Here is a 27,594-nt window from a genome sequence, read left to right on the forward strand (position 1 = left end):
ATCTCGACCGCAATGTGAGAAGTTCTATCTGCAGCTGGCTTATAACCTGGTACATGTTTCAGCTGCCACTGATACCTAATAGGTGACCACAGTTTTCATGTTGCTAGGCATGAACACCTACTCTGTTCCAAGATCGTTTTTTTTTTTCAGCTTCACCTTCACCATGTGGAGGTGCCCAGGCCAGGGGTTGAGCCACAGCTGCCACCCTGCACCGCAGCCACAGCAACTCGGGATCCTAGCCACGTCTGTGACCTCCACTGTAGTTCGCGGCCACGCCAGAGCCTTACCCCACCGAACAAGGCCAGGGATTGACTCTGCGTCCTCATGCATAGGAGTCAGGCTCGTTACTGCTAAGCCACGACGGGAACTCCCAACCCTGACATTTTCTAATAGAAATTATGTGTCAAAAATTTTTTGCATACCACAGTGAAGGAAATTCTTCAAAGAGGTGACTGCTGATCTCCAACCCCAAAGTATGAGGCCTCAAACGCCTTCAGCCTGAGTGAAATTAACTCAGTACTCTTTATGTATGAATTGTTGAAGAGGCAAATGGAACACAACCCCCTCCATATAGCTTTTTGGGAGCTTCTCAATTTGAGAACATTCACCCTTTGCTAGAATTTCCATTGCACTTGATTTTTATCTCTTATTAGCTACTATTTTTCTACTTGTAGTAGACACTTACATATTACCTGCTGGCAGATAAAAGTCTATCTCATCGTAACTATCTCATCTTTATTTCTCACAACACTCAGCCCAGCAATTTATACACAAAGTCTCTACTGCATGTTTCTCAATGAATGAATGGCCAAGCAGTATGGGGTCCCTCCTGCTAAAACCAAGGGCAGCAATAGGAGGGAGATCATTGAGCTCAGGCTAAGGAGGAGTTGACCAGGCGACTTAAAGAAAAGCTTAGATCCCCAAATCTGAGGGTTAGGACCGCTGGCTCTGAATTACTTGAGTCCCTGCCATTCTGCAGTTGATTGTGGCTGAGGCCGCTCCCCACAGCATGGCAGCAGTCAGAACCATCTCAGCAGAAAATATATGGGTTTCCCTTTATTTAGTTTTATTTCCTCACTTAGTCCACTAAGTGGTACTGACTTCCATGGAGTTTTAAGGCAAGTAGGCTGCAGTTTATTTGCCTGTTCATTCATTCATTCAAAAAAATATGTATTGAGCACCTAGTATTGTTCTAGGCTCTGAATAAAGAGTGGTGATTAAGACAGCTTGACATCGGTCTGGGTGATGAATTTTTGGAGCTGACTCCAAAAGCAAAAATAAACAAGTGGGACTACATCACACTAAAAAGCTCCTACACAGCAAAGGAAATCATCAACAAAATGATAAGGCAACCTACTGAATGGGAGAAAATACTTGCAAATCATAATCTTGATAAGGAATTAATAACCACAATATATAAAGAACTCATAAAACTCAACAGCAAAACGACAACTTAAAAACAATTAAAGGGAGGAGTTGCCATCATGGCACATCAGAAACAAATCTGACTGGGAACCATGAGGTTTTGGGTTTAATCCCTGGCCTCGATCAGTGGGTTAAGGATCCAGCGTTGCCGTGAGCTGTGCTGTAGGTCACAGACGTGGCTTGGATCTGGCATTGCTGTGGCTGTGGTGTAGGCTAGTAGCAACAGCTCCGATTAGACCCCTAGCCTGGAAACCTCCATATGCCGTGAGTATGGCCCTAAAATGACAAAAGACAAAAAAAAAAAAAAAAAAAAAAACAATTAAAAGGAATTCCTGTCATGGCTCAGTGGTTAACGAGCCCAACTAGTATCCACGAGGATACAGGTTCAATCCCTGGCCTCACTCAGTGGGTTAAGGATCCAGGGCTGCTGTGACCTGTGGCATAGGTCGCAGATGCGGCTCAGATCCTGCATTGTTGTGGCTGTGGTGTAGGCCGGCAGCTACAGCTCTGATTGGACCCCTAGCCTGGGAACCTCCATATGCCGCAGGTGCAGCCCTAAAAAGACAAAATAATAATAATAAAAAAATAAAATAAAATAAAATAAAAATGATTAAACATGGGCAGAATATCTGTATAGACATTTTTTCAAAGAAACCATACAGGTGGCCAACAGGTACCTGGAAAGATGCTCAATATCACCAATCATCAGGAAATACAAAGCAAAACCAGACTTACTGTGATGGTCATTTCACATATATTCAGATACTGAATCATGCTGTGCACCTGAAACTAATATGTTCTGTGTCAATCATAACATTTATCAATGTTTTAAAAAGACAGACAAGGCCCTACTCTCACAATGTTTATATGCAAGCATGGAGGAGACATCCAACAAATGAAGAAATACACATGAGGAAAAAGAAAAGGTGAGGGAGTTCCCATCGTGGCGCAGTGGTTAACGAATCCGACTAGGAACCATGAGGTTGCGGGTTCGGTCCCTGCCCTTGCTCAGTGGGTTGACGATCCGGCGTTGCCGTGAGCTGTGGTGTAGGTTGCAGACACGGCTCGGATCCCGCGTTGCTGTGGCTCTGGCGTAGGCCGGTGGCTACAGCTCCGATTCGACCCCTGGCCTGGGAACCTCCATATGCCGCGGGAGCGGCCCAAGAAATAGCAAAAAAAAAAAAAAAAAAAAAAAAGAGGATGAAACACAGGCAGCGAGATGCTAAAAATTCAGGGTTTTGTTTCCATGAGTTTTTCTTTAGATTAGATGGTCTGGAAAGGTTCCTCTCTGGGGAGGTGACATTTAAACTGAGATGCCCTTTGGAATCGGTAAGCAATGAAATCCTGCCGTATAGCCCTGGGAACTCTATCTAGTCATTTATGATGGAGCATGATGGAGGATAATGTGAGAAAAAGAATTATATGTGTGTGTGTGACAGGGTCACCTTGCTGTACAGTAAAAAGTGACAGAACACTGTAAACCAGCTAGAATGGAAAAAAAAATTAAAAAATCATTAAAAAAATAGAATATGAGAAAAAATTTTAAAAATACAATAAACTGAGGTGTGAACAAGAATGAGGCAGCTTTGCAACAATCAGAAGGAAAAGCACTCTAAGCAGAGAACAGCCAGCGTAAAGCTCTGAAGCAGGCACATAATAGGTTTAGAAACCTCTTATGGGTGTAGGTCAGCGAAGCAGGCAAGGACCAGCTCAGGTGGGCTTTATGAGGCAGGGCATGGAGTCTGTTTTCTTTAAGTGTGAGGAGAAGACCCTGAAAGAACTTAAGCATCGTCACGGGCAACACGGCTGCCATAAAGAGAATAGATTTTAGACGGAAAAGGATGGAAGTGGTAAACCAGTAGTGTCAGGAAGTCAACTTGCATTTAGTTCAGGTGGGAAGTCTCCGTGGCCTGGACTTGGGTGGCAGCAGCGGAGAGGGAGACAAGTGGACAGGTACATGTTCCGGAAGCAGAGTCAACAGGATTTGTTGGCATGGGTGGGGAAAGCAGAAGACAACGTCCAGATTTTTGCCTTGAGAAACTATGTAGACGGTGGGGCACTCTGCTGAAATGGGAAAACTGGGAAAGGGGCAGTTAGTGCTAGATGTCAACGGCTCAGTTGAAGGGGCCTCAGATTTCCTAGAGGAAACGACTGGCAAGAAACAGAAGTGTGGGTTTCTGGAACGAGGTCAATGCTGATAATACTGACTGGGGAGTCACGGGAGGATTGAATTTAAAGTCAGGGGCTGCTGGTAGCAATGAGCTCATTCCAAGACCTCGGTTTCTAATAAGATAATAAAAGGACCAGGGTTCCTTGGAGAAATGGTTGGTGTCAGTATCAGGACAGGGAATGTACAGGATGATGCCTGGGAAGTATTTTGTATAAACGTTGCCTGGAACTTCTTATGGGGCCCCAAAGTAAGGAGCGCTCAGAAAATAATGGGCACACATTGAAACGGCACATGAACCAAGTTGAAGGCGCTCCCATTGGCCAAACCGAAGATAAGAACAATGAGCAATAGCTGAGCAACGAAATAAATAATGATAGTAATGGATTTATGACCCAAAGAACAAAGTATATATCCACAAGTCCATACTGATGAACAGAAATCACAGAATAAATATAAGGGGGAAGAGGCAGTGGTCTTCCTGACATAACAATTCCAATTAATAAATGTAGAAGAGGGGTTCCCTTCATGGCTCAGGGGTTAACGAATCTGAGAATCTGACTAGGAACCATGAGGTTGCGGGTTCGATCCCTGGCCTTGCTCAGTGAGTTAAGGATCCAGCATTGCCGTGAGCTGTGGTGTAGGTCACAGACACGGCTTGGATCCTCAATGCTGTGGCTCTGGCACAGGCCGGTGGCTTCAGCTCCAATTAGACCCCTAGCTTGGGAACCTCCATATGTCATGTGTGCAGCCCTGGAAAAGGCAAAAATAAATAACATAACATAAAAGTAGAAGAAATGATAGAAGTAGAAGATTTGGCAAATAACACTGTAGTAACTATTCTGGGCAAGATTACTAACGGTCAAAATCACAATGAGATACCACTTTGCATTCACTACAAATGGTTAAACTTTAAAAGGACAGATAAGGAGTTCCCTTCATGTCTCAGCACTTAACGAACCTGACTAGTATCCCTGAGGATGCAGGTTTGATCCCTGGCCTTGCTCAGTGGGTTAAGGATCTGGCGTTGCTATGGCTGTGGCTGCTGCTAAGCTGGCAGCTGTAGCTCTGATGCAACCCCTGGTCTGGGAACTTTTATATGCTGTGGGTTTGGCCCTAAAGTAAAATAAAGACAGATAATAATAAGGGTGGAGAAATGAGAACCTGCAAATGCTGCTGGTGAGAACAGAGAATGGTGCAGCCACTTTGGGAAAGAATTTGCCAGTTCCTCAAGATATTAAAACAGAATTAACAAATGACCCAGCAATTCCACTCCCAGGTATGTTCCCAAGAGAAATGAAAACACATGTCCACACAAAAACTTGTACACAAATGTTCATGGAAGCATTAGTCATACTAGTCAAAAAGGAGAAATAATCCAAACGTCCATCAACTGATGGAGAAACAAAATGTGATCCACACCGGCCTTTTCATCACACTTCATGGATACCACTTTTTTTGTGTGTCTGTTACGTCTTTTTTTTTCTTTCTTTTCTTTTTTCTTTTTGCTTTTTAGGGCTGCACCCGAGGCATATGGAGGTTCCCAGGCTAGGGGTCTAATTGGAGCTGCAAGTACCAGCCTACACCACAGCCACAGCAATGCCAGATCCAAGCCATGTCTGCAACCTACACCACAGCTCATGGCAATGCCAGATCCTTAACCCATTGAGCAAGGCCAGGGATTGAACCAGTGTCCTCATGGATGTTAGTCGGGTTCGTTAACTGCTGAGACATGAAGGGAAATCCTTTTTTTGCCTTTTTTTTTTTTTTTTCTTTTTTTTGTCCTTTTGCCTTTTCTAGGGCCGCTCCTGCAGCATATGGAGGTTCCCAGGCTAGGGGTCGAATCGGAGCTGTAGCCACTGGCCTATGCCAGAGCCACAGCAACGCGGGATCCGAGCCGCGTCTGCAATCTACACCACAGCTCACAGCAACGCCAGATCCTTAACCCACTGAGCAAGGGCAGGGACCGAACCTGCAACCTCAGGGATACTAGTTGGATTCGTTAACCACTGCGCCACGACGGGAACTCACCCTTTTTTGTCTTTTTAGGGCTGCATCCGAGGCACATGGAGGTTCCCAGGCTAGGGGTTGCATTGAAGCTACAGCTGTCGGGCTACGCCACGGGCACAGCAATGTGGTATCCGAGCCCTGTCCCAATACCTACACCACAGCTCACGGCAACGCTGGATCCTTAATCCACTGAGTGAGGCTAGGGATAGAACCTGTGTCCTCAGGACACTAGTTAGGTTTGTTACCACTGAGCCATGATGGGAACTCCCAGTTTTTGTTTTTTATCCAATTGAAGGTTTGTGGCAAACGTGCATCAAGCAAGTCTATCAGTGCCAGTTTTCCCAACACCACTTGTTCACTGTGTCTCTGTGTCGCATTTTGCTAATTTTCAGAATATTTCAATTTTTTCATCACTATCATATTTGTTATCGTGATCTGTGATCAGTGATCTTCGATGTCACTCTTTTAATTGTTTGGGGGCACCACAAACCACACCATCTAAGTCAGCAAACATCATTCATATATGCCATTGTGTTCTGAATGCTCCACCAACTGGCCGCTCCCGTCTCTCCCTCTCCTGTGGCCTCTCTACTCCCTGAGACACAATAATACTGAGATAAGGCCAATGTATAACCCTACTCTGGCCTCTAAGTGTTCAAGTGAAAGGAAGACTTACACATCTCTCACTTTAAATCACAAGCTGAACATGATTAAACTCAGTGAGGAAGGTTATGTCAAAAGACGAGGTAGGCTGAAAGCTAGGCTTCTGGCCACACCATTCGCCCAGCTGCGAATGCAAAGGACAGGTTCCTGAAGGAGATTACAAGTGCTGCTCCAGTGAGCCCATGAATGACGAGAAAGCAAAACAGCCTACTGCTTGTATGGAGAGAGTTTTAAAGGTCTGGAGAGAAGATGGAACCAGCCACAACATGCCCTTCAGCCACCGCCTAATCCAGAGCAAGGCCCAATTTCTCTTTAATTCTATTTAGGCTGAGAGAGATGAGAAAGCTACAGAAGGAAAGTGTGAAGCTAGCAGAGGCTGGTGCATGAGATTTAAGGAAAGAAGGCATCTCCCAAACATAAAAGAGCAGGGGGAAGCAGCAAGTGCTGATGCAGAAACTGCAGCAGGTTATCCAGGCGCTCTAGCTAATAAGGTCACTAATGAAGGTGCCTACACGAAACAACAGATTTTCGGTGCAGATGAAACAATCTTTATTGGAAGAAGATGCCATCCAGGACCTCCGTGGCTACTGAGTAGTCAATGTCTGGTTTCAAAGCATCAAAGGACATGCTAACTCTCATTAGGGGCTAATGCAGCTGGTGACTTTAAGTCGAAGCCCATTCAATCACCATTCCAACAACCCTAGGGCCCTTAGGAATATGCTAATTCTATTCCCCCTGTGCTCTATAAAGGGAACAACAAAGCTTGGACCGCAGCTTATCTGTTTACTTAAACCTACTATTGAGAACCTCTGCTCAGAAAAAAAAAAAAATCCCTTTTGGAACACGACTGCTCACTGACAAAGTCCCCTGGTCACCCAAGGGCTCTGATGAAGATGCATAGGGAGATTAATGCTGTTTTCAAGTTTGCTAATGCAACACCCACTCTGCAGCCCATGGATCAAGGAGTAATTTCAACTTTCAAGTCTTATTATTTAAGAAATACATTTAATAAGTCTATAGCTGGAGTTCCCGTCATGGCTTAGCGGTTAACGAACCTGACTAGCATCCGTGAGGACTCGGGTTCGATCCCTGGCCTCGCTCATTGGGTTAAGGCTCCGGTGGTGCCATGAGCTGTGGTATAGGTCACAGGTGTGGCTCGGATCCCGAGTTGCTCTGGTGTAGGCCAGTGGCTACAGCTGTGATTTGACCCCTGGCCTGGAAACCTCCATGTGCCAAGGGTGTGGCCCTAAAAAGACAAGGAGAAAAAAAAAAAAAAAAAGTCCATAGCTGCCTAGCTAGAGCTTTTCTGATGGATCTGGGCAAATACATTGAAACCTTCTGGAAATGATTTATCACTCTAGGTACCACCAAGAACATTTGCGAATAATGGGAAAGGGTCAAAATATTAACATGAATAGGAATTTGAAAGAAGTTTATTCTAATCCTCATGGATGCCTTTGAGGGATTCAAAACTTCAGTGTAGGAAGTAACTGCAGATGTAGTGGAAACAGCAAGAGAACTAGAATTAGAAGTGGAGCCTGAAGATAGGAGAGAATTACTGCAATCTCATGATTTCATGGATGAGAAGTTCCTTCTCATGGCTGAGCAAAGTAAGTGGTTTTTTTTGTTTTTTTTTTCTTTGTCTTTTTTTACCTTTTGAGGGCCCCCCCGCAGCATATGGAGATTCCCAGGCTAGGGGTCCAATCAGAGCCGTAGCCACCAGCCTACGCCACAGCCACAGCAACTCGGGATCCTGAGCCGTGTCTGCAACCTACACCACAGTTCACGGCTGTGGCGAGGCCAGGGATCGAACCCGCAACCTCATGGTTCTTAGTCGGATTTGTTAACCACTGCGCCACGACGGGAACTCCAGAAAGTGGTTTCTTGAGATGGAATCTACTCCTGGTGAAGATGCTGCAAATGCTGTTGAAATGATGACAAAGGGATTCAGACTAGTAGCTTAGTCGATAAAGCAGTGGCAGGGTTTGAAAGGATTGACTCCAATTTTGAACGACATTTGGCTGTGGGTAAAATGCTATTAAACAGGAGTTGCCTTGGTGGCACAGTGGATTAAGGATCTGGCATTGTCACTGCTGTGGCTTAGGCCACAACGGTGGCGTGGATTCCATCCCTGGCCCCAGAACTTCTTAGATTGAGGGCACCGGCCAGAAAAAAAGTGCTAATAAATCGCACTGCAAGCTATAGAGAAATCATTTGTGAAAGGAAGAGTCAACGGATAAGACAAACTTCAAACTTGTCTTATTTTAAGAAACAGCCACAGCCATCCAACCTTAATCAATTGGTAGTCATCAATCTTGAGGCAAGACCCTCCACCAGCTGAGACGTTACAACTCACTGAAGGCTCAGATGGCGGTTAGCATTTTTCAGAAATAAAGTTATTTTTAAATTAAGGTATGCACATTGGTTTTTTAGACATAACCTAATACACACTTTAATAGACTACAGTATAGTGTAAACATAACTTTTACATGCACCAGGAAACCAAAAAGTTTGAGTGACTCTCTTTATTGCAATATATGCTTTTTGCACTGATCTGACAGCAAACCCCCAGTATCATTAAGGTATATCTATAGAGCCAAACAATGAAATATTATGAAGTCCCCTTTCAAAAACAGGGAGTGAAATACTGACACATGCTGCGACATGGATGAACCTTGAAAATACGCTAAAAGAAGCCAGTCACAAATGACCACCTATTATGACTCTATTTATATGAAATGCCCAGAATGGGCCAACCCTATTATTATTTCTGCAACTTTTAAAATGTTTCAAAAAAAATTTTTTTTGGTCTTTTTAGGGCTGCACCCTTGGCATATAGAAGTTACTAGGCTAAGAGTCAAATTGGAGCTGCAGCTGCCGGCCTCTGCCACAGCCATGCCAGATCCCCAACCCACGGAGTGAGGCCAGGGATCGAACGCTCGTCCTCATGGATCATAGTCGGGTTCGTTACCACTAAGCCACGATAGGAACTCCTCAAATACTTCAAAGTAATAGTTAAAAGTTACAAAATAAAAGTTAAAAAATATTTAAAAGTTTCAAAATAAAAGTTAAATAAAATCCGGGTGCTGGGTGAGATCACCTAGAGATGGTAGAGAGAGAGGATAAGGAAACTCAGGACAGAAGAACCTTGGGGTATGCTAACACTTGAAAGCCAGCGAGAGACTGCAAAAGACCAAGTAGCCAGCAAGATAGGAAAGCCAGCTATTTGTGCCGCCTGCCAAGACAACAGGGGTGAGGGGCATTTTATTGGCCCCAATACCCAAGATAGCTTCAACAAGACATTTGTCAGATACATGTAGAAAAAAAAAAAAAATTGGCTGCCATCCATGCCTCTGCGGCTCACCCAGATGCAATGGCTCAGCTCTGCTCAAATGGGGGACATGGATCTGTTCTGGGGGAGGAGGAAGGTGAAAAACCGCCACGGACGGGTCTCAGAGAGCGTGCACCGTGATTCTAATCTTCATTTTAGAGAGAAGAAAAAGAACCAGAAAAGTCAAGCAAATTGTACAATGAATGTGGCAACGTTGGAATTCAAACTCTTAACTCTGAATGAAGCCTGTGCTTAGGAGTCAGGGCTTTCACCACTGCAGCGTGGGTTCAATCCCTGATCTGGGAACTGATCCACATCAAGCTCTGCATGCTGAGGACAAAAAAATAAAAAATAAAAAAATAAAAAAATAAGAAATAAATCAAGGGGTGGTGGAGGGGGTGGTTCACAGAGATTTTGCTGGGCCTCAAAACCTCCAAATTTCTGATTCAGTAGGTCTGGGGTGGGACCTGAAAGCTGTACTCCTAACAAGTTCCCAGGTGTTGTGACGACACTGTGAGAATCTGGGGTGGGGCGGGGGGGAAGCAAGAGATCTGAGAGGGAGTCAGTGAAAAGAGTAAGTGCTCTAGGAAGACACCCTCAGCCCCTTATGCCCTTCTAGCCAGTACACGGAATTGGCGGGGGAAAAAGAGGCTGGATTTACAGAAATCCCAGAGTCAGACCGGAGAAGACATGAAAACAGTTAATGACACAGTTAATGACAAACCTTTAAGAGTCTTCTCTATTAAAGCCCCTGCTTCAAGGTATTTTTTCTATTTAATAAATAGTGAAACAGTATTTTTTTTCCCAAAATTAACAGAACAATTAAATAAAAATTCATAAAGAGTGCGTTTAAAAGAGTCGTCACATCCCTACTCCCCCGTTATCTATAGCTGGAATAAACCTAACCGCCAAGCCTGCACTCCTCTAAATAGACACCATCAATTACCTGGTGACAGCTCCCAGAAGGGAAGGCAAAATGCCTCGGAGGAACTGAAAGGCGTCCGGGAAACGTGCTTTGCCAACTTTAACCCTTCTTAGTAATAGAAATGTCAAAACTCTTCATTGTTTTTTCTTTCCTTCCTTCTTTCCTTCTCGCTCTCTCTAGCTCAGGCACAGACTGGCTTTGTGCCCAGTTTCTGCTATAAAAATATGGACCTGAACAGGTCTTTGGGGTCTATCTAAGCTCTAAAATTTTGACTTTAAATTCTAAAGAAATAAGGAGCATTATCACCTGGTCATGCACAGGGGATGGTCCCCAGATAACTAGAGTTCAAACTAAACATTCTTGGGGGATTCCTTTTTTGGGAGGGGGGGCGGTCACACCTGTCTATGGAGGTTCCCAGGCTAAGGGTCCAGTCAGAGCTGTAGCCGCCAGCCTACACCACAGCCACAGCAACTTGGGATCCGAGCTGCATCTTCGACCTACACCACAGCTCGTGGCAACACCGGATCCTTAACCCACTGAGCAAGGCCAGGGATTGAACCCGCAACCTCATGGTTCCTAGTCGGATTTGTTTCCGCTGCACCACGACGGGAACTCCTCTTGTGGGATTCTTTCACCTTCCAGGTATGTCAGTTACACAACTGGACAAAGGGAAAACGAACATGGATAAAGCATCAAAAGAACAGCTCCCCCTGAGCGCTCAGAGGCAGTGGAGTGGATGCTCCCTTTACCTGCTGAGGGCCACAGGACCACGTTCCAGCGAACAGCACCACCAGCAAGGGTGAAACAAACCAAACACTTCCTGCAGGTCCGACCTTGGTTTCCCTACAAGCACAACACGACTACCACGGTTTTATTTTCTCCCTAATATTATACCTTTTCAAATTCAATAACAATCTTAATTTTTATTTATTGTAATTTTTATTTATCATAATTTTAAAAAATCTGCCATGCATGTATTACTAGTACTTTCATCAGTTATACCAAGAGTTGGTCAAATCTGACCCACAGCCTGTTTTTCTACAGCCTGTGTGAGCCAAGAACAGTTTCTACATTTTTGAGTGGTTAAAATAATCAAAATAAAAGTATTTTTCTGGGAGGTCGCACTATGGTGCAGTGAGATTGGCATTGTTGCTGCAGCAGCTTGGGTCGCTGCAGGGGTGAGGGTCCAATCCCCAGCCCAGTTCAGTGGGTTAAGAATCCGGCGCCGCCACAACTGCGGCTCAGATTCAATCCCTGGCCAGGGAATTTCCATATTGGTAGGGCGGCAAAAAAAAAAAAAAAAAACAATATTTTTCTGACAAGTGAAAATTACATAAAATTCAAATTTCAGTGCCTATCAAAAAGTTCTATTGGCATGTAGTCATGCTCATTTGTTTACATAATGTCTTTGGCTGCTTCCTTGCTGACATAGTTGAGCAGCTGCAAGTCTCGAATATTTACTACCTGACCTTTTAGAAAAGCGACCACTAAGTTACGCCTAGTTATTGTTAAGTTACGCCACAGCATATATACTCACTTCATTCTCATAACCAACACTTCTAAGGGTTATTTGATCATAAAAGATCTGCATGTAAACTACGAACAAGAAAACACCAAGAAAGGAAAAATGTTCTTAGGGAACTTGGATTTTTCAATGTATGAATATGATCCTGGCAATGCCTCCTTGTGTGTATGTATCTGACATGCAGCTTTCAAACCCAGAAGGAACGACAATCTCCCAATTTCACTGTCTGACTTCTGCCACTGCCTATGCTAACGGAGAAGAGAAAATCTACAGAGCAAAACAAGATCCATGGAAAATGTAGCCAGGAGCCAGAATGGCATGACAAAGTTAGGAAGAATTTCCTAAGGATGTCAAAATCTCACCTTTCTTGGTGAAAGGTGTCTGCGCTTTCTGAACCAAAAAGAACACCATTTCTGGGGCAAATGGTGTCACGCGGGAGAGGGGAGGACACGGTTTTTGAATGTGGGATTCACTAGAGTGACCTGAGATATGCAACCGTGATACGCACAGGTCAGAGACTTCCACAGGGCTGAGAGCCAAACAGGTTAACAGACACTCGCTCTCACTGAAGGAGCCTTTTGATAAATAGAGTTTAAAAGACAAGAATTACTTGCAAGCTCAGAAGTTTTAATAAATGGGTCATTGGGACTGGGACCCTGGGGATCAGAGTTTTTGGCATGGCCAGGCCACCTGCGCAGGGGATTCTCACACCACAAACATTAAATAAAGTTAGCATCATGGTAGGAGCTAGTTCTCAAAAAAGTATCCCATCCCAAATCAGCTTCCTAAAAACACATGGACTATGAAAAAGTCAAGGATAATGCCAAATAATGCCACATGAATAAACGTGCTAATGAAAAATGAGGTCACCTCTCCATTGTTAAGATTTGCACATACCTTTTAAGACACTTTGACACCGATGTTCACTAAGTACAATTCAGACATAAGGGGCATCAGCGCTGACACCGGCTGCGTTCGGAGGGCCTGTTTAGGAAGGCGTTTGAGCACTTACCTCTCTGTCGCCCCCCTGCCAGTCTTCTACCCAGGTGTCTGTCTTTCCTTCAGGACTGGCTCCCCTGCAGACCTCCTCCTTGGTGCTCTCCCTGACAGGTGAGGCACAGACATGCACAGCGATCTGCAGCCCTCCCATCTCTTCTTTCACAGGCCATCTCAGAATGGAGATGTGCTCCCCCAATTCCGAACATCAGAGCCCACGCCTACGACAGCACTCACAGCTCTGATGATGTGGGCCGTGGCCCACCTTGGGATCCAATGCGAAAGAGAAAGACAGATGAATGAATGGCAGGAAGCAACAGACCGGTGATGTGCTAATTAAGGCTACTATGGTATGCCACGGCACTACAAACCTTCAAAGTAATGTCTCTTCACAGGACCACTTTGAAAGTCATTTAGGGAGCTCCCACTGTGGCGCAGGGGAAATGAATCTGACTAGTATCCATGAGGATGCGGGTTCGACTTCTGGCCTCGCTTGGTGGGTTAAGGATCCGGTGTTGCTGCAGGCCGTGGTGTAGGTCGCAGAATCCTCTCGCGGAGGCTCAGATTCCACGTTGCTGTGGCTGTGGTGTAGGCCCAGCAGCTGTAGCTCCAACTCAACCCCCAACCTGGGAACTTTCAAATGCTGCAGGTGCAGCTCTAAAAAGAAAAAAAAAAAGAAAGAAAGAAATTGATTCAAACACTGTGGCAAGTGGCCTCGGGACTGTCCATGCAAAAGATGATGCAAGCGGGGCAGAGTGAAAGATTTCCTTTCAAGGCTCAAGTTTCTAATTTCCTCATTTTTCTTTAGTACTCTTTCGGCTTGCATTAGTTCTCATTGGAAAAGCTAGGAGATGCCTATTTACTGTATTTACATCCTTCCCCATATTAACTAGTCCTTAAAGTGGATGTGAAAGAAAGAAAAAGATTTGCATGAGCCTGTAGGTTCAAGAGCAGAAGCCAGTGTGTGTTCCCTCTGCAAAGCCACCCCGCCTGGACTAACAGAGCAGAGGAAGCTGCCAGGCTTCCCCCAGGGAGGGAGGCTGTCAAGAGCAGGGAAGAAATAGGGCGGCTGCCAGTCTGCCTCCTTGTGAATCAGACACGTGAGCTTCAAACACAAAGATGAAGAGAGAAAAAGCTAAATACGCGAACACGCTACTGCGCACCTCTTGGCAAACTACCTTTCCCCTCTGCTTCTCACAAACACAACCTTGGACAAGGCAGCGTCACGAAAAACGAGATTTCCGTCTGACCAGGGAGCAACTTGGGAGGAAAGAAGGAACCGTTATTGGAAGCCGTGTAACTGAAATTTAGTTGGTAAATAAAAAACGCTCCGAGAATAATGAAGATGAGGAGTTACCAGGTTTTTTGCTTAATTTTCCTTTCCCTCAAATTCCGGATAAAAACGGAAGGGAGGGAAATGGGGAAGGATGCGAGTGAGCGGGGCGCATATGCTACTTCCCCAGCTGACAACTAGTGGCTTATGCTGTTAGGAGCTGCTCCCGGTGTGTGACCTGAGGAGGAAACATCCCTCAGCACAGCCGAGGGGAAAAACATCCATGTTAAAGGAGAAAATAAACATGTAAATCACAGCAGACACCACATCACTTAGGTGTGTGTAGGAGAAAACGATCGCCCTTTTCTAAGAATAGATTTCCCCGCAACTCCAAAATAGATTTCCTCTTATATGTACAAATCACACGTGTCTCCGATTATCTTTTTGTATGTAAAATAGTTTTCAAGCTAAGACAGAAACCAGAAGATTTCATTCACGTCGGCACAGAAATATTTACTTTTTATAAGACAAAAGAACTCAAGATCACAGTACACAGCAGTTATTTATTTAAATACTTGAAAAGGTCAATGATGGAAAAAAATAGGTTTATCATGAGAGTTTATAGTCATTAGATTTATTTCACCATTTAAAAAAGTGCTGCTTCTAGGTTATCCTAGCCAGATACGGAACACTTCATGACACATGCAGCTACTGTCACACACTAGAAGAGACACAGCCATTATAGAATGATTTACACTTTGGGAGGAAATTCAGTAGTAGCAATGGTGACTGTTTATTTAAACTAAAAACATTGATAATATACAAATCTTTTTCCTCATTTGATTGAAAGGGCTACAAAATTCAACATACTAACAAAGGAAGCAACGTAATCACACCGGTGACGCCTGTGCTGAGAGCCTGCAGCTTTTACGCCTTCCTTAAAGGAGAGCCTCACACTCAGCTGTACAGGTCTCCAGACTGCACGGTGGCTTCAAGGCTGGCCTACCCCAAGGAACAGGACTGAAAGAACGTTATGTTTTTAAAAACGGAGAGAAAATGGCAAATTGTGCCTCGTGTACTTAAAGTACCCAAAGATCATTCTGAGTAAGTGCGAAATAAATAAGTGATCAGTGAGTAAATACGATCTCTGAGCGGACCTAAACCTAGGAGAGTGAGCTAACTGAGCACTAATAATACCATGTAGAAACGCCTAGAAACATAATTTCTAGAACTCAGTTTGGGAGCCCGTATCCTGCCTGAATATGTACATTATTTACAAAATATTCCCTTTTGGCCTTTGAAACTTAGCCATTTTAGTTTGGCTGTTAAGCGGTTTCCTCCCATAAGCTAGTCAATACTGCAGTTATAACTATCATTAAAATACTCTTATGCATGAATTACAAATATTAATAAAGGAATTCTGCATGTATAAATATCTCAATATTTCTAGCGGAATTTAAAGCATTCAGAATGTACATAAAAGTATTTGTTTTTGGTAGGGCCAGTATTATTATTATTTTTTTAATCATCGCTGTTTCAACAATGCTTTGTACATAGCAAAGCCCAAAACTGCAAAAACAGTAGCACCAAAACTTGCTCGAAGCCAAAACGTGGAGCTCTTGAGGTCAGCTTGTGTCACGTGCCTGTAGTCAAAAAATATAATTAATGTTTAAAACATGATTAGTATGAAAGAAACCAGTTACACGAACAGTCTACTTTTAGGGAAGTATTAGCACACTTGTCAGGCTAATTGCGTACAGTTATGGTCACAAAAACATTTACCAAGAAAACCACGGGTACGTTGCTTAGATAACCATTATCTGAAGACACACTGTAGACATTAGTAAAGACAAGTGTCTTTACAACTGGTTGCTACTTGGGAGTAAACAGTATCTAAAATTCTTTCTGCACATGGGAAATGGAAAACTTAGACAAATCAGCCTGTCACTTTTTAATATCACCAGGGCCCTTTAAAATGAGAGCTAAGACTGAGACTCACAATTTTGAGACTCAATTTCATGGAACTTAATGTGCCATCTCCTGTTCCCAGGAACCAAAAGCTATCTTGTAAGCAGTTAAGTGACAAGTGACAATACTTTTCTAAGAGCAATGCTTAAAATCAACTTTGGCAACGATGAGCCCCATAAAAATTTACCAAAAAAACCCCAGAGGGGAAGGGGGAAGGTTTACCACTTTGCATTAATTTGGTTACTGCTGATTAAAGAAAAAGGAAGAAACAAACAAACACACCAAACCCTGGTATTAGTCAGACAGGCAGTGACAATGGTACCAACTAAAGGACATCATGTAACGTGATGGACTGAAAGGTCAGTGACATAAAAGAAGCCATATTATGCATGACAAGGTCAGGGACAGCCTGTACCACAAACTGAGTTTGTGAGCATGCTCAGTTAATGACACTGCTAAGCACCCTCAAGGGTCTCAAGTATGACAGCTTACCAGGAAGAGGACAAAGCTTCAGAGCAAAGGGTGGAACGTTTTATTCAAGCGCCACTCAAGTTTTAGTTAAGTGAATACGATTGAGGGGATGCAGAAAACTTACAGAATTAAGAGCTTAGAGAGACTGCCTCGTTCAGGTTATTTTACAACTACATTAAACAAAAAGGATTTGAAGCAAGAGTCAGACATCATTAAAAGACCGAGACACTGACATATGCAGAAGAGTTAAGGGCCAAGAATATAAGCTGCACAAAACTACACTGCCTCAGCAATAGTCAAAGCGTCAACAACCAGATTAGGTGTCACAAAATGCAATTCGTACATCCCTAAAAAACACGTCCACAGTACAAGCAGAGTGCTCCATGCTTCTCTCCTGAGTAAAACAACACATCGCACTCCAACCTCTTACCCTCCCCAGTTTCTACCAAAAAAAAAAAAAAAAAAAAAAATTCACTCTCTACAAAATTATTATTTTACAAAGCAAAGTGATAACAGAAGTCCATTCCACCTTGCAAGTTAGTTCTTCCAACAGGCAATGCTTCATTAAAAAAAAAAAAAGTTAGGGAAGAAAATACTTCAGTGTTTAGTTTTTCCAGCTGGAAAAACTCCAACAAGGCCAACCCACTGATTTGTGGGAAATGTTACCTGGCTTCAAGAAAAAGTGGACCATGAGATGACTCCATGAAGATGGAATCTTCTACAGAGTGGACGGCGTGCACCTGGTGAGTAATACTGCCTTCGTCGTCTGCTAACAGCGTGGCACCCCACTCAGCTACCCGGGCTCTTAACCTTTTATACACATGCACACAGTTGGCAGTTCACAGCACAGCTCACAGAAGAAGAGGACTGAAAATAATCTCTCTCAATTAAACATCCTGCACACAAATTGAGTTGCCACCCTCTATGATGCATCTCATGCTTTCTATATTTAAAATAAATGTATTCTATAGAAAATCACCAAAACTTAAAAAAAAATTCTCTCTACATATACTCTTTTAAAACACTCATAAACAAGGCAAGGGAACCAAAGCTGCTATACACATTCTCTTCACATTCCCCAGAGGCTGGTCTTGGTATACCTGAAACACTAAGTGAAGCCCTTGAAACCAAGACTCCGTACCCAACAATCTGTGATGACTGTAAACACGACCCAAAATGAGGATAACAACTATTAGTTATGAAGTTTAGAGATGCTTCTCATTTCAGATTATTTCAAAGTTTACAACTCCAAGTCAGAAGAGACGTAGAGAACTTAAACTGAGAACAGAAGCTTCAGCTTTGGTCTGTGATTTTTCATGCATCTTCACTGATGCAGATTTTTTTTTTAAACTTATTTTTTAATTTAGAGAAAAGGGGATTAGGATAATGATATTACAATCAGTCAGAATGATTTCTCATAAATATTCTTCAAGTATGGAATCTGTTTCACACAGCTCCCTTTGTTGTATTTTGAGAACTATTATCACTCATGAAATAACATATTCCGCCTGACTGCATTGCGTACTTTGCTTTTGCATTTCAAGACAGTAATTATTACTTTCCCCCAGCTACAGTATAGCCTTTAATAGGCAAAACCGTGGTTCATATTTATAGATGAGAAATAATATAGGTACATGTTCACAATATAGCTAGTTAAAACTCAAGGCAACCAATAACTCATAAAATATATTTTAATAACTGCATCAATGTTATAGTAGTTGTTTAAGGTGCTTTTAGACATGGAAAACTACTTTTAGACAGAAAGCTACTTAGAGAATTCTTTTATGCCTTTACCATATGCATTTAAAAGCTACACTACCAGGCTCTATTTATAAAAAAGAACACATTTATTATGGATGCCGCATTTGTTACTGCTTGCCTGACACCTCGACGGAGAATAGTTTCATCTTATTTAAACTCCATAAGTATTAAGAAATGAACCATGCTTGTCATTTCAGGTCTCAAGCAGAAGCAGAGTAACAGTTTCATAAAGCTGCTTCCTAGTTAATGTCTAAACTCAAGCAAAAGTAATTCTTCCCAATTCAAAAGTATAATTCTTTCCAAATGACTCACATAAAATATCTTAGAATAAATTATAATATCTTATTGCATACTTTTTTCTTAAGTTTTTTTTTGACTATTAAAGTAATACAAGCATATTATATGTGGAAAATAAAAGTAGTGAGGGAAAAATTATTTAGAGTCACTTAAGGCAAATAATTAAAATTTGGGTTATTTCCTTTTAGAGTGTTTCTATGTATTTGCTACATAGCTGCAAACACAATTTATATAATTTATAAATTTATAATTTTATATCCTTTGAAATATTATATAAGGGAGTTCCCGTCGTGGCTCAGTGGTTAACCAATCCAACTAGGAACCATGAGGCTGTGGGTTCAATCCCTGGCCTCGCTCAGTGGGTTAAGGATCCGGCGTTGCCACGAGCTGTGGTGTAGGTCGCAGATGCAGTTCAGATCTCGAGTTGCTGTGGCTCTGGCATAGGCCGGTGACTACAGCTCTGATTAGACCCCTAGCCTGGGAAGCTCCATATGCTGCAGGTGTGGCCCTTGAAAAGCCAAAAAAGTAAAAAATAAAAATAAATATTATATAAGGACTTTTCCATAAATAATGGAAACATCATTTTATTTTATTTTTTGCTTTTCAGGGCTGCATCTGTGGCATATGGAACTTCCCAGGCTAGGGGCCGAATTGGAGTTGCAGTGCACAGCCTACACCACAGCCACAGCAACGCCAGATTGGAGCTGCATCTGCAACCTAGAGGACAGCTCATGGCAATGCTGGATCCTTAACCCACTGCGCGAGGCCTGGGATCAAACCTGAATCCTCATGGATACTAGTTGAGTATGTAACCCACTGAGCCACAATGGGAACGTCCAGAAACATCATTTTAAATAGATGCATTAGTATATTAAATTCTTCTATTGGTGGCTAACTCCATTTAATGGTGACTGTAACTAAAGTGATGACTAGTTTACTATGTAAGATTTTTCTCTATATTTAAAACAGTTTCCTGAAAATAGATTTCCCCCAAAAGAATAGTACAGGGTTAAAAATGTGTGTATAATGGGGGCAGTGTGTATAGATACAGGTTTTTTTCCTAATCTATGGATATATTAAAATCAAATTTCCCTACTGTATGGGGAATAAAACTTAGGTTCAGCAGTATCTCTCTTCCTTTCTCTCTCCTCCTCACTCTCTCTCTCTCTCTCTTTTTTGGCTGCACCTGCAGGATACAGAAGTTCTCAGGCCAGGAGCTGAACCCACACTGCAGCTGTAACCAGAGTCACAGCATTAACAGAGAGAGATCCTTAACCTGCTGAGCCGTGAAGGAACTCCAGTATCTCTTTTTAGAAATAATGACCAGCATTGCCACGAGCTGTGGTGTAGATCGCAGATGTGGCTCAGATCCCGCGTTGCTGTGGCGTAGGCCAGCAGCTACAGCTCTGATTAGACCCCTAGCCTGGGAACCTCCATATGCCATGGGTATGGCCCTAAAAAGACAAAAGACAAAAAAAAAAAAAAAAAAAGAAAGAAAGAAAATAAAAAATAAATAATGACTAAATGCTGAAATATAAACTTAATCACTAGGTGAGGCTTGTTGAGTTCTTAGGTAGAAAACTCCTGTGTATGTAGTGCTGGCTTTGTCTTGAAAGTGCTGAGGGTCCATATGTCAACCAAATGACAAGTGGTTCTTGACAAGGGTGTGGGAGCTAACCAACATGTTTGGACTTGTGTATTATTAAGGCTACTTAAAAAGGCAGAAAGAAGGAATATTTTCAAAATTCAGGTAATAAAGAGCTAAATTAAAAATTGTCTGGGAGTTCCTATTGTGGCTCAGTGGAGACAACCATGACGAGTATCCCTGAGGACGCAGGTTTGATCCTGGGCCTCGCTCAGTGCGTTAAGGATCTGGTGTTGCCTCGAGCTGCAGTGTAGGTCACAGACATGGCTCGGATAGGGCGTTGCTGTGGCTGTGGTGTAGGCCAGCAGGTGCAGCTCCAATTCAACCCCTCACCTGGTAACTTCCATATGTCACGCCTGCAGCCCTAAAAAAAAAAAAAAAAAAAAAAAAAGAGTAAATAAATTTTAAAAATAAAAACTGTCTGTGTGAAGGTCACTTATGGTCTATAACAGAGTGATAAAAATTCCTATGTACCTTGGCAGAGAAGCCCTGAAGTAAGGCATACAAGATGTTTTAACCCTGCAATTTATGGTAAATATAAGAACATGAACTAAAATCTTTATTGTTTCGGTGTATTTAACCAATAATAAAAGAAATGTTATCAACTATAATATTTAGAAACCTAGAGTAATCAAATTCTAAAGGCCTCAATAGACTTAAGCCCATTCTGGCCATTTCCAAAGAGCCATTTTTAATATTATTCTTTATAATGTGCCACAAGACTTTATATATGGGGTATAAAAACTATATAGGCATACCTCAGTGGTATTATGGGTTCAGTTCCAGAACACCATAATAAAGTGAGTCACAGGAATTTTTTGGTTTTCCAGCACATAGAAAAATTATGTTTATACTACACTGTAGTCTATTAAGTGTGTGATGGCGTTATGTCTAAGAAAACACACACCGCAATTTGAAAATACTATATATACTGCTAAAAAAAATGCTAACCATCATCTGAAAAGGCAGTTAGCTCAAACCTTCAATTTGTAAAAACCGCAATGTCTTTGAAGCACCATAAAGCGAAGCACAACAAAATGAGGTTATGCCTGTGTGGCAGAGACCCAAATGTCTGCAAAAATTAGAATTTGGGGAAGGGGGAGAATCGGAAAGGTCTAGTCTGCAAACTGTCATGCAGAGGAAAGAAAAGCACAGAACATGCTCAAAAGCAGTGAAGCTGGGGGGCTATGGGGAGAGCAGTTCCACCCGGTCACCGTGCCCAGCCCCCCCCCACAACTTCTCAGATGTCAACTGAACTGCCTATTTTCCATTCTTCTCATCTCACCATTTTGTCTTGCCCAAACACAATTCAGAGGGGTACCAATGCACTAACATGAATGGACTTCCAGCTTTATAATCCCTTCCACACAGCTAAGTTAATCCTTTGAAATGGTCTATGTAACTGTAATGCATGCAACCCACAGTTCCTAGGGCTTCTAGATAGAAGACACAGCTTTCTCCTATTTGCAGCTACATAGCTCAAGTGGAGAACTGTACTAAGGTCACCAAAACTACAGGGAAGTTTTCTGTTTTTAAACTTTTTTTTAAAGAAAAGTCTTCTGGATCTCTTTGCTTTTATTCCTCTCAATGTTTCTACCTGGTGAAGTATTATTTAATATTTATTTCTAGTAATAATGTCATTGCTGCTAATCATAATGTTAACAACAATTTTCCTCATTGAACGAGCAAGCCTGAAAGATTTTAATTAGATATTCCTCCAAGTAGGTTAAGAAATCAACATGTAGTGTCCTACAGAGATGAATTGCAAATACAAAGCGTAAGAAAGCTGTTAACTGAGCATGCCTAAATAGTAACACACTTAGGAAAAGGACACAGGTGTGCATCAATGTCAAGAAATGCTTGGCCAAGCATCAGAAGAATAAAACTTTATAGATGACTGCAGATACACGGGAAACACAGAATGTCTACATGTTAAATACTGATACGTAAAGGTCAGAACAGGCAAACTTCATCCTGTTTATCCCTTAATATATTAACCAAATGGCAAAAAAATTTAACTTACAGATTCTCATCAAGTAAGCTGCTGCTGCTTATAACACAAGCTCTCATATAATTTTAAACGTATGACTATGTATATGCATCCAAATTCAAAGAAAAGCCATGAAAAGACCTTTCATATGAACAGAGAAGTTTCATATGAAATTAAAAAGCAGGACATGGAGTTCCCATTGTGGCACAGCAGAAACGAACCCGACTAGTATGCCTGAGGATGCAGGTCTGATCCCTGACCTCGATCAGCGGGTTAAGGAGCTGGCGTTGCTGTGAGCTGTGGCGTAGGTCACAGACGCGGCTCAGATCCCAAGCTGCTGTGGCTGAGGCCGGCAGCTTGAGCTCTGATGTGACCCCTAGGCTGGGCACTTCCTTCCATATGCTGCACTTGTGGCCCTAAAAAAGCAAAAAAAAAAAAAAAAAAAAAAAAAAAAAAAAAAAAAGACAGACTTCCCTAAAATATTTTACTATAACATAATATCCTAAGAACTCTTACATTCCCAGCAGACTCTCTATAACATTCCAATTTCTTGGAAACCTATCACTACTTCATGCGGCAATCCTGTGAAAAGGCATTTCATTTTGGTGTGATAACAGTAAAATTCTTTCTTCAAAAAAGGGCTCCTATATTAAGGAACAAGATTTTAAACTATGTAAAGGAGAAACTTGGGTGATTATTGAAGTAATATGGGCAAATGAAGTCAGTCATTAATGAATGAATGAAAATGTCTCATACATCCAAATTTTTAAAAATACATTTAAAAACACAGAGTTCCCATCGTAGCACAGTGGAAACGACTAGGAACTATAAGGTTGAGGGTTCAATCCCTGACCTCACTCAGTGGGTTGAGGATCCAGTGTTGCCGTGAGCTGTGGTGTAGGTTGCAGAGCTGTGGTGTAGGTTGCAGACGTGGCATTGCTGTGGCTGTGGTGTAGACCAGCAGCTGTAGCTCCAATTAGACCCCTAACCTGGGAACCTTCATATGCCACAGGTGCAGCCCTAAAAAGACTAAATAAATAAATAAATAAATAAATAAAATAGAGTAAAAATACATTTAAAAGCAGTATTAAGGAGTTCCTGACATGGCACACTGGAAACGAATCTGACCAGGAACCATGAGGTTGCGGGTTCAATCCCTGGCCTCGCTCAGTGGGTTAAGGATCTAGCATTGCCATGAGCTGTGGTTGTAAGTCACAGATGCGGCTCGGATCTCAAATTACTGGGGCTGTGGCATAGGCTGGCAGCTGCAGCTCCAATTGGACTCCTAGCCTGGGAACCTCCATATGCTGCAGGAGTGGCGCTAAAAAGCAAAAAATAAAACAGGATTAAAAACCACAATGGGAGTTCCCTTGCGGATCAGCTGGTTAAGGATCCAGCATTGTCACTGCAATAGCACTGGTTGCTGCTGTGGCACAGGTTCAATTCTTGGCCTAGAAACTTCTGTATGTCGCAGACACAGCCAAATAAAAACCCTACAATGGAGTTCCTGTTGTGGCTCAGAGGGTTAAGAACCCAACTAGCACCCATGAGGATGTGGGTTTGATCTCTGGCCTCGTTCAGCAAGTTAAGGATCCAGTGTTGCTACAAGCTGCAGCATAGGATCCAGCTGCAGCTCCAATTAGACCCCTAGCCCAGGAACTTCCATAGGCTGCAGGAGCAGCCCTAAAAGGACACACACACACACACACACACACACACACACACACACAGGAACTTCCATAGGCTGTAGGAGCGGCCCTAAAAAGACACACACACACACATACACACAAAACCACCCTACAATGGGTATGATGACTGTCATACCTTTGGGTCTCTGTAAATACTCAGCATGAACTACACACTTTGTTGCTAAAGTAAAATGCTGTTAACAAACTTAAGAAGTAACATGAACGAATAATTTACATGACTAATGCAAATACTAAAATGCGGTGACAGAAATTCTAACATCAAAATATTCATCAAAGACAACTACACCAAAACAATAAATTGTAAACAAACAAAAAAAAAGATTAAATTACAGGTGGGAAGAAGTGGGAAGATTATACACTGAAAACCAGCTGGGAAAGGGATCAAGAGAAATTAAGGAAATTACTAAGCAGCCCAGACAAATGAAAACAAACACCTGAAGGAAGGGACAAACGAAAGTTCTCAGCACACGACAGTACAGTCACATCCTCGCACGCAGCAGACAGTCTCCAGTCAGAATCACAAAAACTCAATAAACTAAAATTCTGGGTAGTTCAAACCAACAATCAAGCTCACTCTTACACAGTCATTTTAACACCTTCGGATTTAAGAGGTATTTATAATTAAAGCATAATCAACGGGTGTTTTTCTCCAATACCACGATTTACACTATGTGAAATGAAAGCACTGCCAAAGACTAAAATCATCTGGCCGCACGTTAGTCATCCTCCAAATGTATTTTCAATTCCAATAACTCCAGCTATTCATAAATTCTTCTAAAGAAAAACATAAATCTATCCAGATCTAAATGCTGAGACCTTAATTACCAAGGAACAGAGTCACATGTCAGATATGCAGGTGATCACCTTTCTCACATGTTGAAATCAATATGCAATCAATTAAACTGGAAAGAAAAAAGTTTTATTACTTCTCTCTACTTAAAGTATATAATGTCAGGGAGTTCCCGTCATGGCTCAGTGGTTAACGAATCTGACTAGGAACCATGAGGTTTTGGGTTCGATCCCTGGCCTCGCTCAGTGGGTTAAGGATCTGGTGTTGCGATGAGCTGTGGTGTAGGTCGCAGATGCGGCTCAGATCCCGCATTGCTGTGGCTGTGGCATAGGCCGGTGGCTACAGCTCCGAGTAGACCCCTAGCCTGGGAACCTCCATAAGCCGAGGGTGTGGCCCTAGAAAGACAAAAAAAAAAAAAAGAAAAAAAAATTTAAAAACATTGTGTCAGTAAATAAACTAAAAAACAAAAAGACAATCTTTTCTGGTCAAAGACAGGCAACTAGGAGAAAAAATGGACAATCAGAAATGTTGGAACTATTGAAACTGTGTAAGAATTAATTAATTTGGCATAGATTCTCTTATGATCAGTTTAGAGCACTTAATTTGTTAGCATAAGGCCCTAAGGCCACTGAAAATATAACCAAAGTTTAAAAAAAATTTTTTAACATAATACTTAGAAAGGTATGTAAATACAAGTTCTCAATCTTCATCCTGACAGTCTGGCTCAGCCCACAGCAGGATCCTATCTAAAACTTCAGGATCTGAATGAATAAAGCAAAGTGGTGGGAGGATGATAAAAAGTGAGAATGTGGCCCCAACAGGTATTACCTCCAGAAGAAACTTCTACCTTGGTGAGCGAAAGTTTTACAAGCACACGAGAACACTGTACTAATTTGAGGTCAACATATATGTACCCGTATTTATTAACTGTCTTTGCAGACATTTAACAAACTTTTTGCTTATGTAACAAATTTAAAACTGCCCATTTATGCTTCTAAAACACTAGGCAGGGCAGATTTCTAAAACCAAAGACTTAAGACTTCTTGTTGAGTGAGAATCCTCCTTGTTGAATTTCAGTCAGAAATTCTTCAATGAGGAGTTCCCATCGTGGCGCAGTGGTTAACAAATCCGACTAGGAACCATGAAGTTGAGGGTTCGATCCCTGCCCTTGCTCAGTGGGTTAACGATCCGGCGTTGCTGTGAGCTGTGGTGTAGATTGCAGACTCAGCTCGGATCCTGCGTTGCTGTGGCTCTGGCGTAGGCTGGCAGCTACAGCTCCGATTAGACCCCTAGCCTGGGAACCTCCATATGCCATGGAAGCGGCCCAAGAAATGGCAAAAAAAAAAAAAAGAAAAGAAATTCTTCAATGACTTCTACTCAATTAATAAATCCTTTTTCTGTTTATGTAACATGAAGATATACCTAGCCCAGCAAACCAACAGTAACCAATCACCAAAGGTTCTCACCCCATCCCCTTCTTGCATTTTGAAAGAGAAAGGAGTAAAAGTATATGTGGGGGGGTTTCTAAGAGACATTTTTAATCCTTAGGTGTACTTTTTTTTGGCCTCATTTTCACAACTCTAGGCTACATCTTAAGACTGAAATTGCAAACCGGTAGCTTATAAACATGCTTTCTCTGATCTGATTAGTACCTTAAAATTTTAAACGTAATTGCCATTATTTAAATATTAGGAAATTTCACAAAAAAATCCTGATTTCTAGTATTTCAGAAAGTCAGAAGCTCTGGCAACACTAGGCTTAGACAGCAACCAATGACCAGAACTGAGTGGTGTCTGTTGCTGCTTCTTTTTTTCCAATTTATGAATTTTTAGATTTTATTTTTTAGGGCCACACCTGTGACATATGAAGTTCCCAGGCTAAACATCATATTGGAGCCTCAGTTGGTGGCCTACATCACAGCCACAGCAACACCAGATCTAAGCCGAATCTGTGACCTATACCGCAGCCTGGGGCAACACCGGATCCTTAACCCAGTGAGCAAGGGCAGGGACTGAACCCGAATCCTCATGGACACTTAATGTCAGGTTCTTAATCTGCTGAGCCATAACGGGAACTCCTAGTGGCTGCCTCGTTTAGACAGGACCTGCTGTAGTCCCCACCTCTCTCATTTCTTCTCCTTGCCCATTTTCATTCACTTATATTATCCATCCAGATCCTACAGGTACTTAAGTTTTCGGCCTCCATCCTCACCTACCTCACCTGCAATCCTTTTATAAATTAGAAGAAACTTCAATACAGAACTCCTAAATTCCCACTTCTTTTTACCTCTATAAAATAATTAAAATACTACCAAGCAACAGGAAGGAGTTCTTTGAAAGGTACACTAGTTTTCCTCATCTTTTTTCATGGTTTCCATTCTTGATTACCAGATGTCAGTGATATATGCTGATATTACCATTAAATTACTTTGGGTTTATAAATAGATATGAGAAAATGTACTGGTTTCTCTTCGAGGATCTCTGTACAGAGTAATTTACTATGAGAAATCTCATCCGTTAATGCACATCCAACCTATTTTCACTGGGAAGTGACTAAACCAACCTAAAACCAAAACTGTCGCTAAAGATGCAAAGAATCAATTTGCAATTATAGAAAATCAAGAGCTTCTAGAATAAAACAGATGGTTT

General features: G+C 42.1%; 1 protein-coding gene across 7 annotated transcripts in view; it reads right to left on the reverse strand.

Annotated features, from left to right (window-relative positions):
* Positions 14,859–27,594, reverse strand: part of RHOT1 (ras homolog family member T1) — a 72,241-nt gene continuing 59,505 nt past the window's right edge. For 4 of the 7 annotated variants that reach the window (XM_003483060.3, XM_005656986.3, XM_013989961.2 and 1 more), the window contains one exon: positions 14,859–15,958. In XM_003483060.3, coding sequence (XP_003483108.2) covers positions 15,841–15,958 — 118 coding nt within the window. In that variant the 3' untranslated portion in view covers positions 14,859–15,840. Of the gene's footprint in view, positions 15,959–17,420; positions 17,565–27,594 lie in introns of all 7 variants that reach the window. The other 3 variants (XM_013989958.2, XM_003131742.6, XR_002337261.1) reach the window with 2 other exon arrangements.

Source organism: Sus scrofa, chromosome 12, assembly GCF_000003025.6.
Source record: "Sus scrofa isolate TJ Tabasco breed Duroc chromosome 12, Sscrofa11.1, whole genome shotgun sequence".
Taxonomy (NCBI): domain Eukaryota; kingdom Metazoa; phylum Chordata; class Mammalia; order Artiodactyla; family Suidae; genus Sus; species Sus scrofa.